We start from the raw sequence: 17,816 nt of genomic DNA, 5'->3' as shown, positions 1-17,816 counted from the left end.
GGACCCTCCAGTACTGCAAATACCGGAATCACTTCGGAGAGAACACCCACGAACCTCTTTCCTCGAAACAAAATGCCACCACGAACAGCAAGGAACTTTGCTCGGCTACGAATTCCCACACAAGTGTGTGGTGAACTCCAAGAATAGATGATGAGCTACTAAGCACACCACACCCATAATCCCCAATAGTGGACAGAAAACACATCATGTCCCAAAAGCCTCGAACAATGAACTTAGAACAGATCTAGTCCATAATCTCTGCTATACCAAAGATGACCATGTCTTGCCAGATTTTTAATGCTTGGAACTCCAACTCACGGTTCCCATGCACCAACGAATGGAGCTGCTACCAGCCCCCTCTCCCGCCCACAAGCCTCCTCTGGCTAGAAGCACATGGGGAGAGCTGCATGTATACTAGAGAAGTACACCATCTTGGTCCTCCCAAGCCGGAAGCGCCCTGGGAGCCCTAGATGTAGCACTAGAGGTATATGTATCACTGTCGTGTGTCGTGTCTTCACCCTTCTTCTGAGATGAAGACTTCCCCTTGGTCTTATCCTTCTTCTTGGATAAACAATCCTTGGACAGATGTCCTCTCTTCCCACATGAGAAGAAACAACTCCAACCTTTCTTTTGTACTGAAGTAAGTGCCTGATCTGAATTGTTAAGTGACACTTTCATCTTGTCCTGAGAGATAAGGACAAACTCTTCCTCCAAGAGTGGGGAGCTAAGGTCATCCTTGTTCGTACAGGGGGGAGCCATACAACAACAAAGTACACAAATCTCAGCACTCCAAGACTCCTCTCAAGCACTCTCCAACGAAGCGAGGAACCAGGACCAATCAGCCCCCTCTCAAATCTAAGAGAGAGCCTGGACAGCAGCAAAACAGTCCACCAAAACTCACCGAAAACACCCAACCGGAGGAAGGAGAGGCCGGGGAAGAAGTAGAGATGTTGCGGCCGCTTGTCAAGATGCACCACACACAAGAAAACACTTTCCACTGCAGTCCATGCTGCAAAAACAGCCTTCTGATTTCACACGACTGCTGTCAATGCATGTAGAAGCAAAAAACGCAGCCAGCAGAAGCTTGTAAATGATGCTTGGTGACCAGGCACAGGAGCAAGGCAGCCTGAGGAGGAAAAACACAGATGTGAGAAGCCTCTGGGAGAAAGAAAACGCAGCTATGATCAGAAATCTCAGCCACTGTTTGATCTCCAGAAAATGCAGCCACTTGGTATGAGCTCCAGAAAAAATGTAACTACTATTATGAAATCCAAAAAATGCAGAGTTTGGAGGGGAAGAAATAGTCGCCTTCAAAGGCCAGAAATGCAGCCAGCAGATGAAGAAAACAGAGTCACCTTCAAGAGCCAGAAACGCAGCCAGCAGATGAAGAAAAACCAGTCGCTTTGTGGAATGCAGCCGGGTACTTAAGCGATTGATACCATGTTGGAGTATGCATAGGCGGAAGCATAGAAAAAACAAGAGAGAGAAGAGGGAGCAAAGGAGAGAGAGCTTGTGGACAAGATCACCTTTTATAATAGCAAGAAGCTTTACAATGGCAATAGCCAACAAGAAAGTGTTGAACTTGTGCTTGGGATTTGAACTACATCAAGTGAATATGTGAAGCCCTTTTTACAGTGAAGGGAGTGAGCTAGCCGACTGCTCATATAGTTGGCCGACTTGCTCACGACTTCCTAAAATAGAAGAAATAGCTAAAGCCAATATAACACTGAGATGCACAATTTTAACACGCATGTCCACCTTCCTCCTCCTGCCCACCCCTCATCCTTCTCCTTTCCGCTTCCCTCTTCTTGCCCACCGCTTTCTCTTGCTTCGCCTTCCTCTGCCCCTCTCAACATACCCCCTAATTCTATTCAAGTCAGCACATTCAGGTATGGAATATCACCTGTGTTCAAGTCGACCTTTCCACCGTAGATTAGCGCTATGGCTAATCATCCTCCACCCCCACCGGCCGGGACAACGATCCTTTTCTCTGAAGACGACCTTACAGACAGATTTTGATAAAGAAGTCAAGACCACACTCATTAGAAAGATTTTCAGGTCTCATCCTCCCCACTCTCAAGCTAGGGATTGGATTATGACGGCACTCTCCACAAAGCTTGCCTCGCACTTTATTGATGATATGAAAGTAATAGCAACTACAAATACTCACTTTCCACTAGTCAATAGCACTCGACTATGACAAATCTTGATTGCGATTGAAGTAACATTCCTTAAAAAATTCTTGTCGATGGTTTCTAGATTGGTATCTAACACCGTCACGGACAAAATATGTAAGCCCAGCAGCATGTGCCGTGACAAACTCAACCACGTATCCAAGAGATAAAGATATAGAGAGAGGAGGAGAGAGAAGGGATATGGAACTTTGCACAGTACACCACTCTGAGCGGGGAACAAGCCCCGCCCCCTCTCAAGAATTTATTCAGGAACAATCCACGCGCACGATGGCCAGGATCAATACAACAATGAACACAAAAGCAAACAAATATGCCGATGGAGTATATCCAAGTCAATGTTGATATCAAGGCACGAGATCTCTGATGCTAAGCACACCACGGGGATGACCAACAAGAATCTCTCACCACACTAGTACCAGATCCAATATCCAAGTCCAAGTCCAAGTCCAAATCCAATCCAAACCCAAGTCCAAATCCAATCCAAACCCAAGTCCAAATCCAAGTCCAAGTCCAAGTCCAAGTCCAAAGAATCCCCAGGCTTGTAGTCAAGATCCAACGGTGGTACGAGAAGATGACGAAGTGTAAGATGATCAACCGTATTCTTGTTGTCCAAACAGAAGAAGTGGCAGCCCACACGAAACCACATAAAGGTGTAAGAACTAGATCAATCCCACGGGCAACCTGAAAGGATCGGCTAGTGTCCAAATCAGCAAGTAGTGGCACTATATTGGGCAGCACATAGGTGCTCTGAAGGTGGTACAGCTGGCAACAGCAGGCATCAACATATCAACAGTTGGTGATCGGTCAATGTAGAGTGTGCAGCCAGGCAGTGACAACACACCGGCGGGTGGCAGCAGTTCGGGTTGGCGCTCAGTAGCAACAGAGTTGGCACACACAACAGGTGGCGGCTTAGTTGGTAGCAGCGCAGCCAAGCTCTTGATGGTGGCAGGTGGCAGAGATGGTGTTACGGCGCACAGTTGGCAGTGCTCTGGGCACAGACGGCTGAGGTGGCTGCAGACAGCAAGCGACAGCAGTAGCACGGCTGCGCACAGCAAACAGTAGCAGCCAACGGTGTACTGGCGCACAGAAGGCACGGAGGGGCAGCAGCACTGGCGGCCGAACAGTACAGCAAGGCGGCACAAAAGGCAACAACACACTTCAATAATGATGGACACGCCCCTTGATGATGAGCAAGAGAACTTCATGGTTCTTTTATACCCAAGGGAGATCCTGTTTTTTGCCAAAAGCTAGTAAGGCTTTGGCTTTTGCTTTTCTTTACTTTGCTTTTCCTCTTTTTAGCTTTTAATAATAAAATAAAATATTACTCAACTTTAGTTAAAAGTTCTTGCTTTGCTTTTCTAACTTCAGGGCCTTGCTTTTTGGCCTTGGAATTGCTTTTTGAAAAAGTGGCTTTTAGCTTTTTGGTCCAGCTCAGTCTCCTCTTGCCACTTGACTTTTTGCTTTTTCTTGCTTTATTGACCAAGATTGGTGCTTCTTCTTGAGCAAACCTTATGGTCCCTGTCCCCATGCCTTCTTCCATCTATCTGGTGTCCGAGAAAGGGTTCCATCATGTGAAATATAGCTAGGAGGACCAAATAGTTACATTCCCTCCCTCTTATATCACAGTTGTCCTCAACTACGGAATACAAGTGTTCCGTATGTTCCAAGTACACAATTGTATCTAGACACATGCACACTTTTTCTTTTCTTTCTTTTCCTTTTCTTCCGATGACCGGAAGAACACAGTTGTATTATTTTTTGTCTCATAGGCCGACTTTGGCCTCTCGTAGACGTTAATATATCTTTCTTTCTCACTCTCTCTCTCTCTCTCTCTCACACACACACACACACTCACCCTCTCACTCTCTCTCCCTCTCTAACACACACCCTATCTCTTCCTCCCTCAAGGCTCTCTCTTACACACACACACACTCTCTCTCTCCCCCTCTCTCACACACACCCTCTCTCTCTTCCTCCCTCAAGGCCTCTCTCTTTGAGGCAGCAGACCAGCACATACTGGGGAGATTCATTCTAGACATACAACGTCACAGAGAGACATCATTACAGGCTCAGACAGCTCCAGAGGGGGGGCCACAGACACAGATTACTACATTTTTCCAGAGATCCATCCCACACGCAGCCCCTACACGGCAGGGAATTACTCTCCAGAGAGCAGAGACACTCAGAGCCCGCAGGAGACAGAGGACACCTGGCTTTCGGACACCACGCCTATACCAGAGAGAGATGACAGAGATCAGAGCTCAGTTTCACAGAGAGGGTGCGGAGCGACTGGCTCGCTTCAGAGCAGACCCACGCATGTTCTACAGGGAGCTATGGACACCCCCTTCATTGATGTATACCATTTTATACCCCCAGTATGGTACAAGATGGAGCTAGCTAGGTTGCATATCATGATTGTATACTCCATGCATATAGCTTTGCATTCTCCTAGTAGTAGAGCTCCATCCCCTCCCCCACTCATTGTACTTATTGCACACCCAGATTCAACTTTTTAGTTCAGTACTTTTTCATTTTGTTGGGATGACAGAGGATACCCCATACAGGTACACCGTTTTGTCTCATAGGTCGAGTTCGGTCTTTTGGAAGACGTTAATAAAATCTTTCTTTCTTTCTTTCTAGAGTCTAGACACTCTCTCTCTCTCTCTCTCTCTCTCTCTCTCTCTCTCTCTCTCTCTCACATACACACACACATTCTCTCCCTCATAATCCATCATGCTTAAGCCGGCCAGTCCCGCATGGGATCGTTTCACCATAGTGCTTGGACCCTCCACCGCCGGTTCGGGAGGGAAGCGTTGGAAATGCCGGGTCGCATGGTGGAGGAGGAGTTCCCAACAATTGTTGACTCCATGCGCATCCCATTGCATTGACTTGCTCATGGAAGATATCGGCAAGTTGGCTTGGGTCAAGGACATTTTGGCCCAAGCAACCACCATTGTGACCTTCTTCACTAAGAAGGTGAAACCCTTGGCCATCTTCCGTGTTCATTCGCGATTGGAGCTCGTGAAGCCCTCCAAAACAAGGTTTGCCTACATTTGGATTGTTTTGGAGAGACTACATGCCGTTCATAGTGAGCTTCAACGCACGGTGGTGTCCCAAGAGTGGGAAGAATGGGATGATCATCTCGTGTACTTGTGTACATAGTACTTGTAAGTTTGATTTTAAATTTTCTATCTATAATGTGGCATATGCTTTAATAGGCTTGATGAGATCAAGACCATTGTGGAGAGGAGGTGGCAATGGATGTGTAGGCCTATTCATGGTATGAACGCATTCCTCCATCCTCTCTACAAAACAAGGGAACTCTTCTCAGATCAAGAGATCCGGTCCAATGCAGACGTCTATATGCGTCGTGTGCTTGATGATGAAGCACAAATCAAGATGGACGAGGAGCTCATTGCCTACAACAACTTGACTAGGCAATCATACACTCGTCCTACTTCTAGAAGAAGAGAGGTGATGGTAAAGCCACTCTCATGGTGGGAGACGTATGGCTATTCCACCCCATCTCTACAAGCTTTTGCCATGAGGATCCTTGCCCAGGTGACGGTCATTTGCCATTGCCTCTTCTAATTCTATTTACTCATATTATTAAAATTTAAATTTTTTGTTTTTTGCTCTTAGGATTGCTTTGCGGGTGCATGCGAGAGGAATTGGAGTGCATACTCCCTCGTGCACACGAAGATTAGGAACAAGATTAGCACATCCCAGTTAGGATTGCTTTGCGGGTGCATGCGAGAGAAATTGGAGTGCATACTCCCTCGTGCACACGAAGATTAGGAACAAGCTTAGCACATCCCAGTTACAGCGCCTCGTATATTGCTGCGCTAACTTGCGGATGGTGCAAAATCTTCAAGAGCTTCACATCCCAAAGCAAGTAGGCATCTCGATTCTCTAATAATCAAAATTTATAATTTTAATGCTTTCTATTTAGTCTCGACTATCTTGTAACCTAGAAGTTACAACTTACATGTTATTATTCTGTCAACTTCAATGTAGGTAAATCCCGATGACATCCAACTCACTGCAAAGAACCTTAGAAGCATTCAACCAAGGCAAGAGACACCGGAAGATGCCATCTATGCTGAGCTCCATAGAGAGCTACAGGAGATAGATATGTGCGTCACCCATACTCGAGGTCATGAGCGCTTGCTGCTCTACTGGTTCTCATTCCACCACCACGAGCAGAGGAGGCATTAGTGTAGCGGGTCGAAGCTGCCAAATTATACGGAGAGGAGCTCGACCACCCATCCAAACATATCGACGACGGGGCTCTACTAGCTCTTCTACTTATGCTGCAGATGAGGATGCATCACTTGGTCACGATGGAGCCCTTGAGGATGTAGATACTCGGAGCCCCGAGTATGATGGTGATGGCAATCTCATCTCAGATGGGGATTTTCATTTAAAATCTAGTGAGGAGACTTCTCCTAGTAGTGATGAGTCTAATGCCTCAAGTGAAGCTGCTAGTGGTAGATCCGATAGTTCAGACTCTGGAGTCCGAGACTCTAAGTGAATCTTTATGATGATCATTGATGATGACATGTAATATATATGAATCTTTTTGATGTATGCATTCTTAATCTATTGTCTTTGACTCTTTTGAAATTTCAATCATTCTTAATTTTTGAGATTTCAATCATTCTTAATTTTTGTAAAATTAAATGGTGATATCGTCTAGACTCGTTACTCTACAGTCTAGACTCTACCGTCTAAGGTCTTGAAAGTTGACTCTAGTCTCTCTCTCTCTCTCATAATCTATCTATCTATCACTATCTATGTGATATATATATATATATATATATCATGATTCATTGTGTATATATGTATGTCTCTAACACGCCTCTAATGTCTTGAAAAAATACGAGTCTTTCGAGGCGCGTACCATACCCGCCTCGTACCAAACGCCTCTGGCGCCTCTAACAACCTTGGGTTGGGTTTAGAGAATTTAGTCTATTCATCTTTGATGTCAAATAATTCAAAGTGATATATAGAGGTGCTCAAGCAACCGTAAAGAAATATCCAAATGGGTTCTTTCAAATTAATTTCACCAAGTTTTGAAATGATGAGAAAGATACTTTCATACTACCTCAACACTATCAACAACAGGTTAGTAACCCAACCAATCCCACTAGTAAATTTTGATGTAGTATAATAAAGTGTAACCCCTTTGCTTTCTGATTTTAGGTTGTGTTTCACGACGATCGAATTGATCCAAAGTGGTGGTACGTTATACAAGTTTCCCCTCGTTCAAAACATATCTTTCAAGATCAAGATGTTAAGGCTGAATCTCTGGATGAGATGCAAGTACTACCTCAAATCGGCTAATTGGAAGAAGACGATGAAGAAAACATTTTGGAGGAGGCCGATCAAGAGCATGAGAAACATCAATCCAAAGAAGATTATGAGTTACCTATCAATCATGACAATGCTTCATTGGATCCTGATAGTGATATTGATATGGAACCCATCTTTTCATTGTGCTTCCATTAGATATAGACATTCATGAAGCAACACATATAGATTTATGGAGGGGGAAGGGGTATTGCTACTGAAACACAGAGCAACGCCTCCAAGCTAGAGGACACTACCTCCCTGTCTTGATCTCTATGGCCTGAGCCTCCCAGCTCCATCCGAGCCGAGGGAAAAAGATGTGTAAGCACGTCGGTGATGCACAAATCATGAAGATGATGAGAAATCTCAACTCCCTACCCCTGGATGGCGGCAGACACGGACTCCGTGTCCCAATCCGTCCCCGGGGCTGCACTCAAGGGGAAGGAGAAGATTATCACGCCACTCTGTGGCGTGGATGGCCTAGAGTGATGAAACACCACACAAATCCGAATGGGAGCCACCGTCTTCTCGAAAATATCAGTTCCTTCGATAGGGAGACATCGGAAGAAACTGTAATCCACTCTCTGTCCCAGGATCCTGGAAGGGCCACCTTGCAACTCTGGTGAGAGAGCCCTCACCCAAGGAGGTGGAAATGGTCATCTCTACCACCTTGTGACTCTAGCGGGAGAGCCCTCACAAGGGAGGCAGGGCAATGGATCATCTCTACCAGCTCCGAGAAGCGATGAATCAAGAAGCGGACTGAGCTCGCCAGCTGCCTCTGCTCTGGGTCCGATGCGACGGGAGTGCTCAGGAGAGACTGAGAGGGGGGGGGGGGGGGAGAGTGGGCTCCAAAGGAGACGAAGTAAGGGGAGCTCCTACGGGGAGAGTGGGCTCCAAAGGAGACGAAGTAAGGGGAGCTCCTACGGGGAGAGTCAAGGATGAGGGTTGGGATTTTTATTTTTTATTTTTTTGTGGGGAGGGGGGGGGGACGGGGGAACAGGGAAGCTCTGAGGAGGGAGAGGGGAGCGGAAGGGAGGAATCCTCTAGAGAGGAAGGGTGCAAGGAAGGGCCTGCCAAGGCTCGGTAGGGCCTACTAGCCTCACCGAAATCTGGGAACCTGGTAAGGAATACTGGCAAGGTAATGACCTCCAAACTGAGGGGCCAGGGATGGGTTCCTCAAGTTGACTTGGGGGGGGGGGGGGCATCATCATCGAATGGAAATGCTAAAAACGATTCTCTCACGAAACTGTATCCTCCTGTGCTCTGCCAACCTAGCGCACTCGACGACGCTGCTCAGCTCTGGAGATCAGCTGGTGGCTCTGTCGTCGCAGGCCAACAGTCTGCCACTCTCTAGCATCAGTGTCGGCTGCGGCCAGATCCTAGTGCTCTGCTACCTGAGGGCCAACTTCCCTCCCAACCCCCTGAAAAGATTAGAGTTGGGACCAGGGGGGCGGCCTCCTAGACTGTTGACCAGGACAAGCTCTAGCGAGACGCCCCATCTACCTGCATATGAAGCATTGGCCTAGGAGGCCAGAATACTCTACTCTCTGCAAAATGGGGGCTCCCCGGAGGCAAGGAAGAGATATGATGTGTGCGGCACTGTCACCAGAGAGGCTATGGAGATGCCAAGGGATGGAATCCCGGCCACCCAAGCAAGAACCAAAGTGATAGGGAGGGGGGGGGGATTCCATCACTCTCCCGATAGCACCACCTATCACCAGGAGGATTTTATTCCTTCCCAAGGCCTGGGAAGCAGACTGTCACGCGAAAGCCTGAAACGCCCGCCAGTGGGTCGGATGTTGAGTCGAAGCCGTGCTGCCACCTTACAAAGAAGGCTTGGGGCGTACGTAATACAATGGGGCTCAGCTACATGACTCTATCTAACGTCGTTTGGCGAGTCAAACTCAACCTGGTCATAGCCATGTCCCAAAGGATGAATATTAATAATCTTTCCAGGTGCGCCAAGGAGGCTAGCCTGCAAGAGATCCCTGAGCTGTCCACACACCGGGCGGCTATCAACAATCTTGCACACCGAAGTCGAGGCCTCTAAGGATGCAATTGTCTAGGCGAGGAACTGGAGGTCGCTTCTGAAAAGGAAAGGCAAGGGACGGCGGCCTCGGTTGGGATGATGGAGCGGCTGCCACGGAGTCCTCCTCGGGGGTTCAAAGACCGACAGTTACCTAAATTTGCTGAAATGAAGACTACCCGTGAGCAAAAACCTGCGGAGGGGAAGTGCCGAATGGGAGGGCAAGCAAAGGGTGGGAGAAGGCAAAGCCAAGAGGGCAAGGGGCAGGGATGGAAAAGAAGAAAAACGCCCAAGGGGGGCAGCACGCAAAAAAAGGGGGAGGGGGGGTGAGGCGCAGGCAGGCAGAAGGGCAAAGAGGGGAGAGGCGGGGGCAGCATGAATGGGACAGGGGAGATGGCACAGGTTCACGAACACGGGGGGAGGGGGGGGGGTGGGGGGGCTCTCCAGCTCTCGCTCACGATTGCTCAGGGGGTAATCCTCTCTGAATCTCTTGTAGCGCACAAGCAGGGCCCATCCATCCCATGAAGTTCCAAAAGAACTCACTGATCCTGCCCTCAATGAAGGCCCACTCTTGTCTAGCCTTGCTGTGGGCATACTCAGGGCTCCATCGCTCGCAATGAGGATAGTAATATGCTAGTATCAGAGGGACTATCGCAATCACATGTAAGAACACGAACAAGACCACCTCTAGACTCGAAGAGTCCAGAGCTCCATCTTGCTTCACGAGAGGGTGATTGCCTGAGAGTGGATGGTGGAGGATGCCGTCTGCTGACAGTCCCACCCGCTGCCTCAGGCAATGCTTGGCGAGAACGAAAAACTCACCTTGCCACACTGTCTACAGTGGCCGCTTAGGAGTGATGGAAAATCACACAGATTCGGAGGGGAGCCACCATCTCTGAGAACTCGCTTGTCTCCATTGGGAGTCACTTGAAGAGGCTATAATCCATAGGGGCCCCCATGATCAGGGTGGGCCGCCACGGGACTCTGGAGGAAGCACAGCCACAAGAGATGTTGCAATCATCATTTCCACAGGACCAGAGAACTGGTGAATCAAATGGTAAGCCAAGCCGGGTTGCTGGCGCCAGGAGGGATCAGAAGCGGCCAAGGGGTGGCGGCGGTCATAGAGGGGGGAAGTGGAGAGAGGGGGAGACACTGAAGGAGGGAAAGAGGACAAAGAAACAGGGGGGTCAGGGCATTGGAGAAGGGCTGGGCAAGAGGCGAGGGGGAAGATATCACAACAAAAGGAGGTGAGGGGGAAGGTATCACAACAGGACTAGAGGAAACCAGGGGAGCCAGGTGGGGGAGGGGGGGGTTAGGGGAGGGAAGAGGGGAGGGGGAGCCACCGTCTCTGAGAACTCACTTGCCTCCACTGGGAGGCACTTGAGAGGGTGAGGGTCCAGGGAGAAGGGGAAAGCCAGGCGGAGGGGTTGGGCGCAGAGGGGGGGTGCGCCACCCATCTCTGAGAACTCGCTTGCCTCCACTAGGAGGCACCTGAAGAGGCTGCAATCCACCGCGGCCCTCATGATCAAAGGGGGCCGCCAGGAGACTCCGGAGGAAGGGAAACCACAAGGGATGCTGCAATCGTCATCTCCACAAGATTGGAGAACTGGTGAATCAAACAGCGAGCAGAGCTGAGCTGTTGGTGCCGGGAGGGATCAGGAGTGGTTGGCAGGCATGAAGCGGAGAGGTGGGAAGGCGTTGGAGGAGGGGGAGAGAGCAAAGAAACAAGGGAGGGAGTAGGGGCCTCGGGGGAGAGGAGGGGGGGCCACAAGGCGAGTGGGAAGGTATCACAATATAAGGATTGGAGGAAACCAAGGAAGCCGAGGGGGGGAGGGAGGACCCGGTGGACGAGGAGGGAAGGGGGGGCCACCTGCATCGGAACCTCGGTAACCGAAGACTAAGAACCACAAACTGGCACCTCCGGGGTGTCACCCACCTCTTGATCCAGAGATAAATGCTCATAACGGTTACCAGTAGGCACCGCTACCTCAAGGGCCCTGCCTGCTCTGGTTTGCAGCACTCCTACTAGGGCTCGCGGTATCGTGTGGGGCCAATGCGCTGGCTAGCATTGGCCAGCATCCTCCCCCTGCGTCTCCTCGAAGGTGGGCTGACCTGCCACCCTCTCTCCGGGAGGGGAAGCGGGGAGCCTGAGGTGGGGTCGGGGGAGGGGCAAGGGGGTGTCCCCAATGGGCCTGGTGGCATGGCTGACCCGATACACACGAAAACTGGCAGGGGAGTCCTGAATGCTCAACCCATTAAAGCAACAGGTATCTTGTAGGTTGGGGAGTGCAATAACCTGCTGGAAAGCCTCCAAAGAGGCCACCCAAACTCTAATGGAAGGAATCCCAATTGCTCTCGCCACTACCGATGCGCCAATATGGGGGGACTCTAGTACCTGCCCGAGAACATTTGTCCAATCGAGAGGAGGAGAGAGTGGTACTCTTTCCTGGGGCTAGGGAAGCACACCGTAACTAGAAAGACAGAAACACAAGCAAGGGGGTCAAATGCAGTGTCGAAGCCGTGGTGCCATCTAGTGAAGAATGCCTGAGCGCTGCATATCACGATGGGGTTCTGCTGCATCACACTCAATCCACCACTGTGTGAGTGAGTCGAACTCCACTTGAGAGTAGCCACGCCCCAGAAAATGGATATTGGTGATTTTGCCCAGCTCGCCAATGAGGGCTGCCTGGAGCAAATCTTGAATCTGTCCATGCACGGGGCGGCTCCCTACGAGCATACAAACCAAGGAAGAGGCCGCTAGGGAGGCAATTGTAGACGCCAAGGCTGGAGGTTCGCTTAGGAAAAATGGAAAGGGACAGCAGCCTCAGTCAGGGATGATGGAGCGGCTGCCATGGAGTTCTCCTGAAGGGGTTAGGACTAGAAAAGCCGACTCGGGCCGAAAGGAAAACAACCCAGGCGAACAACAGTGCTCAGAAAGCAAGGACGATACTCAAAAACAGTGAGGGGTGCGAAGGAGAGGAGGGACGGCGATGGAGAGGGGTGACGATAAGGGAAAAGAAGGCAGAGTGATGGAGAGGGCAAAGGAGCCAGAGGGGTGCGAAGGAGGGGGGGGGGGGGGAGGTGGGGGGGGGAGCGGGGCACGGGGCACGGGGCGCGGGGCAGGAAGGAAGGGAAAGGGTAGGGACGGTTGGTGCGCGCAGGCAAAGGGAGGTGGAGGGTAATACGGTGGAGGATGGAAGCAGAGGGGAGGAGGACGAAGGCAAGGGAGGGTAGGTGCACAAACGGGGGGAGCTCAAGCTCTTGATTGCTCTGGTTGCAAATGTAGTATTCGCCTCAAATAACTAGGAAAAACATCCATCCAATGTCAACATCCCTTGTCACTTAATGTCTTACACTTGTCTCCAAGGCTCTTAAAATTTCATAAATTTCAGATGTAAAGAACCTAACTTAACCAGAAAACCATATGCGCTATCAGAACTTACCTCAGAAATCAGAAAAAAGCATATCATGACTGTCAAGAAAACTCAACTCATTTGTAGAGTTCTTCCTTTAAAAATCAAGCTGTTCACCTTTTCTATATATTTATTAACTGCTTATTTGTAAACCAGGAAAACATGAGGCACCAAGAAAGGATGTTTTATAAAATCTAAACTAAGGCATTTTCTCCAAGCAAGCATTCATGATTGTACCATCATCAATGGTAGATATTATGACTCCTTCCATGAGTTCATTTTTTGAATTCAGTTTTGTGTATTGTGGGGCTCGGAAGTGAAGTCCTAGCAATAGACTGTAGTCCATGATCTGTTGACATTCAAGAAAACTACAATCCTCCTCCATTTGCCTGTTACAAAATGGCCACAACAAACCAATCTCTCTCTCTCTCTCTCTCTCTCTCTCTCTCTCTCTCTCTCTCTCTCACACACACACACACACACACACTTTTTTTTGGTAAAAACCACTGTTTCTATAAGGTCAAATGTACAAAGAGAGATCCCCTTAAAGCAACAGAGGTCTCACAGATATTGAAAACTAAAAACAGTGGAAAAAAAATCCAGACAAGACTGATCTAGCCATTGTAGCTGATAGCAATCATGTAGATATTGTCGCAACAATTGACAGAAATACTAATACTTGTTAATCGGGATCGACTAGAAAACCGGTCAATTACGAGCAATCCAAACTGTCCAGAGAACCCAAAATCACGTCCATTCGAAAAATGGATCCATATGTGCAAACCTCTGCTCATATCTGTCAAATATCCAAAAATGCTTAGAGAAACGTGCACCTAGAAGTCTCACGTTCAAGCATCTAAATAAATGATGCAAGAAACTTGTGTGTCAAGGCAACGCCACAGCAAGTGATGAATGGTCTCATTCAAGCAAGACCATCTTGGACAATGAGCAGAGGCAACCTTTCTTTTTGCCAAAACGCTACCAACAAGAAGTACTCCTATAATGCATCGCCAAAAGAAGATTTTCTATTTGAGAGATAACTTGCCTTTCCATAGCCTCTGCAAAGTTTTTTTCCACCATATCATTGTCTTATTCATATTCCATAGCATATTTCCATGCTTCAAAAACCAAGGGTATAAGCAATTAGTAGATCCTTGCTGCCATGATATGTGAAAAAAGAAATTTCATAAAAACAAAAGTCTCTTCTCTATGGAATATCCAATCTTCTAGTCTATCCTGACTAGGGTCTAGTACAACATTCTCGAAGGGCTGACATCTAGGCCGGTAATGCATACCCAAACCCCCATCTTCGTTGAGCCTATGGGAAAGATAAAACCCGTCCCTTAGGGGATATGACATCTTGCACAATGTATATGCCTTTGATAGACAGAAAAAAGCTACTCTAGGAGCTATAATCGCCAATGGAGCAACAAAAGCGCGACTCCAATGTATGTTTTCCTACCTGAATGAATTTCATGTCTGAGGAGGTCTTCCACACCAGTGAACATATTGCAATACTGCTTTCCAATCAGCAATCAGCCGGCTTGTGTATGGGCAACCAAGAATCTTGCCTTGGACGTGTCCAAATAATATATCCCAGTAGTGTAGCTTCCATTTACCAAAGGAGTAAGCCTTGTGCTATTAAAGGCTCTGTAATTTTCTCACGTCCCTATTTTAAGTCGGGGGGGTGGGCGGGGGCGGGGGCGGGGGCGCTAAAGATCCTCATGTGTGGTCAAGCTCCCGTTGCAAGCTTGACTATGATTTGTTGTATCACATCAGGTATGGGCACTGTGATCTTTTGCATCACAGGGTGCCAATGGTCCCAAATCAACATGCCAATGGACTCCGAAGGGGAGTTTGTTGGGTATTTCAAAGTCTCATGTGTGTGCCGGTCTAGTGTGTGAACCCATGTAAACCGGCCTTCAGAAACCAAAGGGCGGTGAAACAAACACTCGCACATAAAACACTTCAACGCCATTGAGGACCTAGAAAAGGAGAACAAACAGGGGGAGCTAGAGTGCTCCTGCAAACAGTACACGGACACCAATTGGCCCCAAATCGCAGTGGCGCCCCTTGCGGTATTTCTTTAATTGATTAAAAGAGCTTTGATTACAATATAAGGCTGGGAACTCAACCGTCCCAGTAGAATTCCTGAAGCCTGCAAAGAACCTGCATCTGGCTTCTTGTCCACACGGCATCCACAAACAAGTCCAGCCATTGTTCATATCAAAAGACTCTCTCACATTGAGTCTGCATACAGAAGCTTTCTCCCATGATCAGGGCTGCCACAACCATCCATAGCCTCTCACACTATGAACAGCATCACACCCTGACACATCCAGTGCTTCTGCATCACAACACAGACTCCAAAACTGTCTCTCAAAAGAGAACTCGCATCACAGCACAGCATACCATACAATTGACACACCTGTACAAACCCTCTCTACCTTCCAAGGGTACTATCCATCTCTGTCATGGATTCCCTGTCCCCTGTCTAATCAGTAGCAAAGCTGTACCAAGGTCCACCAATGAGCAGCGGTCCCTTTCAAAAACATGCTAGCATGGCGTACTTTAGACTTCTCAGTGAAGTCCTCATCGCTAAAAGCAATGTCAAACTGTGCCACAAATGCTAACACTTTGGAAGCATCATGCTCTCCATGAAAAACATCAAACTTAACGGACTTGTCACCTGCTTTAAATTCCTTGAGCTTTCTGGCATGAGGCTCATGGTCCTCTCTTTTTCTTTTCCCCTTATCCAACGGGGCAGCCCTATTTTGCATGGGCTCCATGGGCCATCATGGAAGTTTCATGGAGCACGGTGGCATGTGCTCCACGAACCTGAGAATCAGATGCATGTGACTTTCCTGCATAAGGCAATGTCTCTCCATGAGACAACTCAGTAGGCAAAGCTCTTCTAGTGGCAGACCTGTCACCCCTACCATGGGATACATGTCTTGAATGCATGTGACCATCATGCCCTCCGTGAGCACTAGCATACATATACCTGTCAGGCTTTGTGCCTTGTGGAGAAGATGCATGACGAGAGGTGACTGTCACTCTTCCTTTTGCATAAATGACCTCAACCTTTGAGATGCGGGATCTCCATGCTTCAAGCGAGGTGGATTTCTGAATTTCAGCTCTCCATCTTTCCTCATTTACCCTCTCAAGGGGCTTATGCCTTCCTCGTAGAGCATCAGAACCACACGAGGCACTTGATGGGCCCCTTGAATTAGGCACTTCCAAAGGGTGGCCTTGGCTGTCCATTGTGTTAAGTGTGCTAGAAGCGGGGTGTCCAATACACGGGTTTGTTTCCCCACTAAGAAGAGGGAAATAACTGTGCTCTGATACCAATGAAACCGATCCCATCAAGTGGGAATAGACTCCATTGGACACCCACACGCGTAATAGCACAACTTACATATCACAATTTGAAATGGACAACTTAATAACAACTGAAAATTGAAATGAAATGAAATGTTGATAGATGGACACCAGCACTAGGGCCGGAACAGGCCGACCCCCCCCCTCAATATACGATATATTATTGGGAGTATTTAACAAATACAATGCTCCATGGGTTCAATGAACCAGATGATGTCCATGTACAACTGAGATGAATACAGTACCAAACAAGAGGCTCGAAGTAGATGTTCGAAGGAGAGTGACCACTTGAGTGGTCCAGCCTCTACGGTCCTATGCCTTCATTGGAATCCGCGGAGAGCGCCCTATTGGTGTTCCAGGACCACGCACAAACAGGCGCTCTCGTACTAACACCTGGCTCTCCCGATCTCGGCACCTTTGGACCGTGGTTCTCCAAAAGCTTGGACTACCCGGCACCGAACGGGTGTTAGCAGTAGAGAGAATCCTTTATCAGATTTACAACAAAGTTCTTTACTTAAATCTGAATTCACTTACGCTCGCAAATGGAAGACAAATACCCGAGGTGTTTGTGTGCAGCTACTTGAGAGGGACACCAGGGCGCAGCAGCCTGTCGAGGAGGAGGAGGAGGAGCTGCCTGTGTAGAAGGTGTAGCCACCTAGGAGGTGCAGAGCCGCCTGTAGCCGCCTATGGAAGGGAGGTGCAATCCCACACAGCCGCGTGTAGAGGGAGTGCAGCCCCACGCAGCTACCTATAGAAGAGGAGTAGCCGCCTGTTGTGGAGGAGATGCAGCCGCCTGCAAAGGATGAAACAACCGCCTGTTGAAGAGGAGACAACTGCCTTTTGTAGAGAAGGGGCAGCCGCCTGCAAGGGAGAAGGAGGAGGCGCAGCCGCCAGCTGAAGAGGAACAGTCGCTTGTATGGGAGGACAAGCACAGCCTGCTAGAGAGTATGCGCAGCCTGCTGTGGAAAGACGCCGCCACCTATGTGGAGAGAGAGAGCAGCCCACCAGCGTGCAGCACAGAGATGCAGTCGCCTGCAAAGTAGAAAACAGCCGCCTGTTGTGCAGCCGTTTGCTGTAGAGGAGGCGCAGCCTGAGAAGAGCAGTAGCCGCTTGGCTGCAAACCGCCTGAGAAGAGCAGAAGCGCAGCAGCCTGCTGTGCAGCCGCCTGAGAGGCAATTGTGCAGGGGATGATTGCCGCTGTATGCTTTTACGGGGTGGGGTGGTCGCTCTCTTTGTAGAGATTGGAGAGGAGTTACACGACCACAGCTGGCCGGCTCCCCAAGCTTGCATGGGGGACGGCCAGCTTCAAGGTGTGGTGTGGGTAGGTGGCCCATGCACCCACCCCCAACACACATAAAGGGTTAAGTGTGGGGGTTCCCTCCCCACCTTGGCCCATATGTGGGTGCCCACTTTTAAATGAATGTGAACTTACAACCTTATAAAATGAAA

At 48.9% G+C, this 17,816-nt stretch overlaps 1 protein-coding gene across 4 annotated transcripts in view; it reads right to left on the bottom strand.

Annotated features, from left to right (window-relative positions):
* Positions 1 to 17,816, bottom strand: part of LOC147628954 (phosphatidylinositol 4-phosphate 5-kinase 9-like) — a 70,024-nt gene that overhangs the window by 10,463 nt on the left and 41,745 nt on the right. For all 4 annotated transcript variants that reach the window (XM_086812124.1, XM_086812127.1, XM_086812125.1 and 1 more), the window contains one exon: positions 13,224 to 13,375. In XM_086812124.1, coding sequence (XP_086668250.1) covers positions 13,224 to 13,375 — 152 coding nt within the window. The remainder of the gene's footprint in view (positions 1 to 13,223; positions 13,376 to 17,816) is intronic.

The sequence above is a fragment of the Cibotium barometz genome, chromosome 18 (genome assembly GCF_041138505.1).
Source record: "Cibotium barometz isolate CiBa-2024 chromosome 18, ASM4113850v1, whole genome shotgun sequence".
NCBI lineage: Eukaryota > Viridiplantae > Streptophyta > Polypodiopsida > Cyatheales > Cibotiaceae > Cibotium > Cibotium barometz.
Note: the sequence above shows the minus strand (reverse complement) of the source record. Positions and strands in the feature narration are given on the sequence as shown.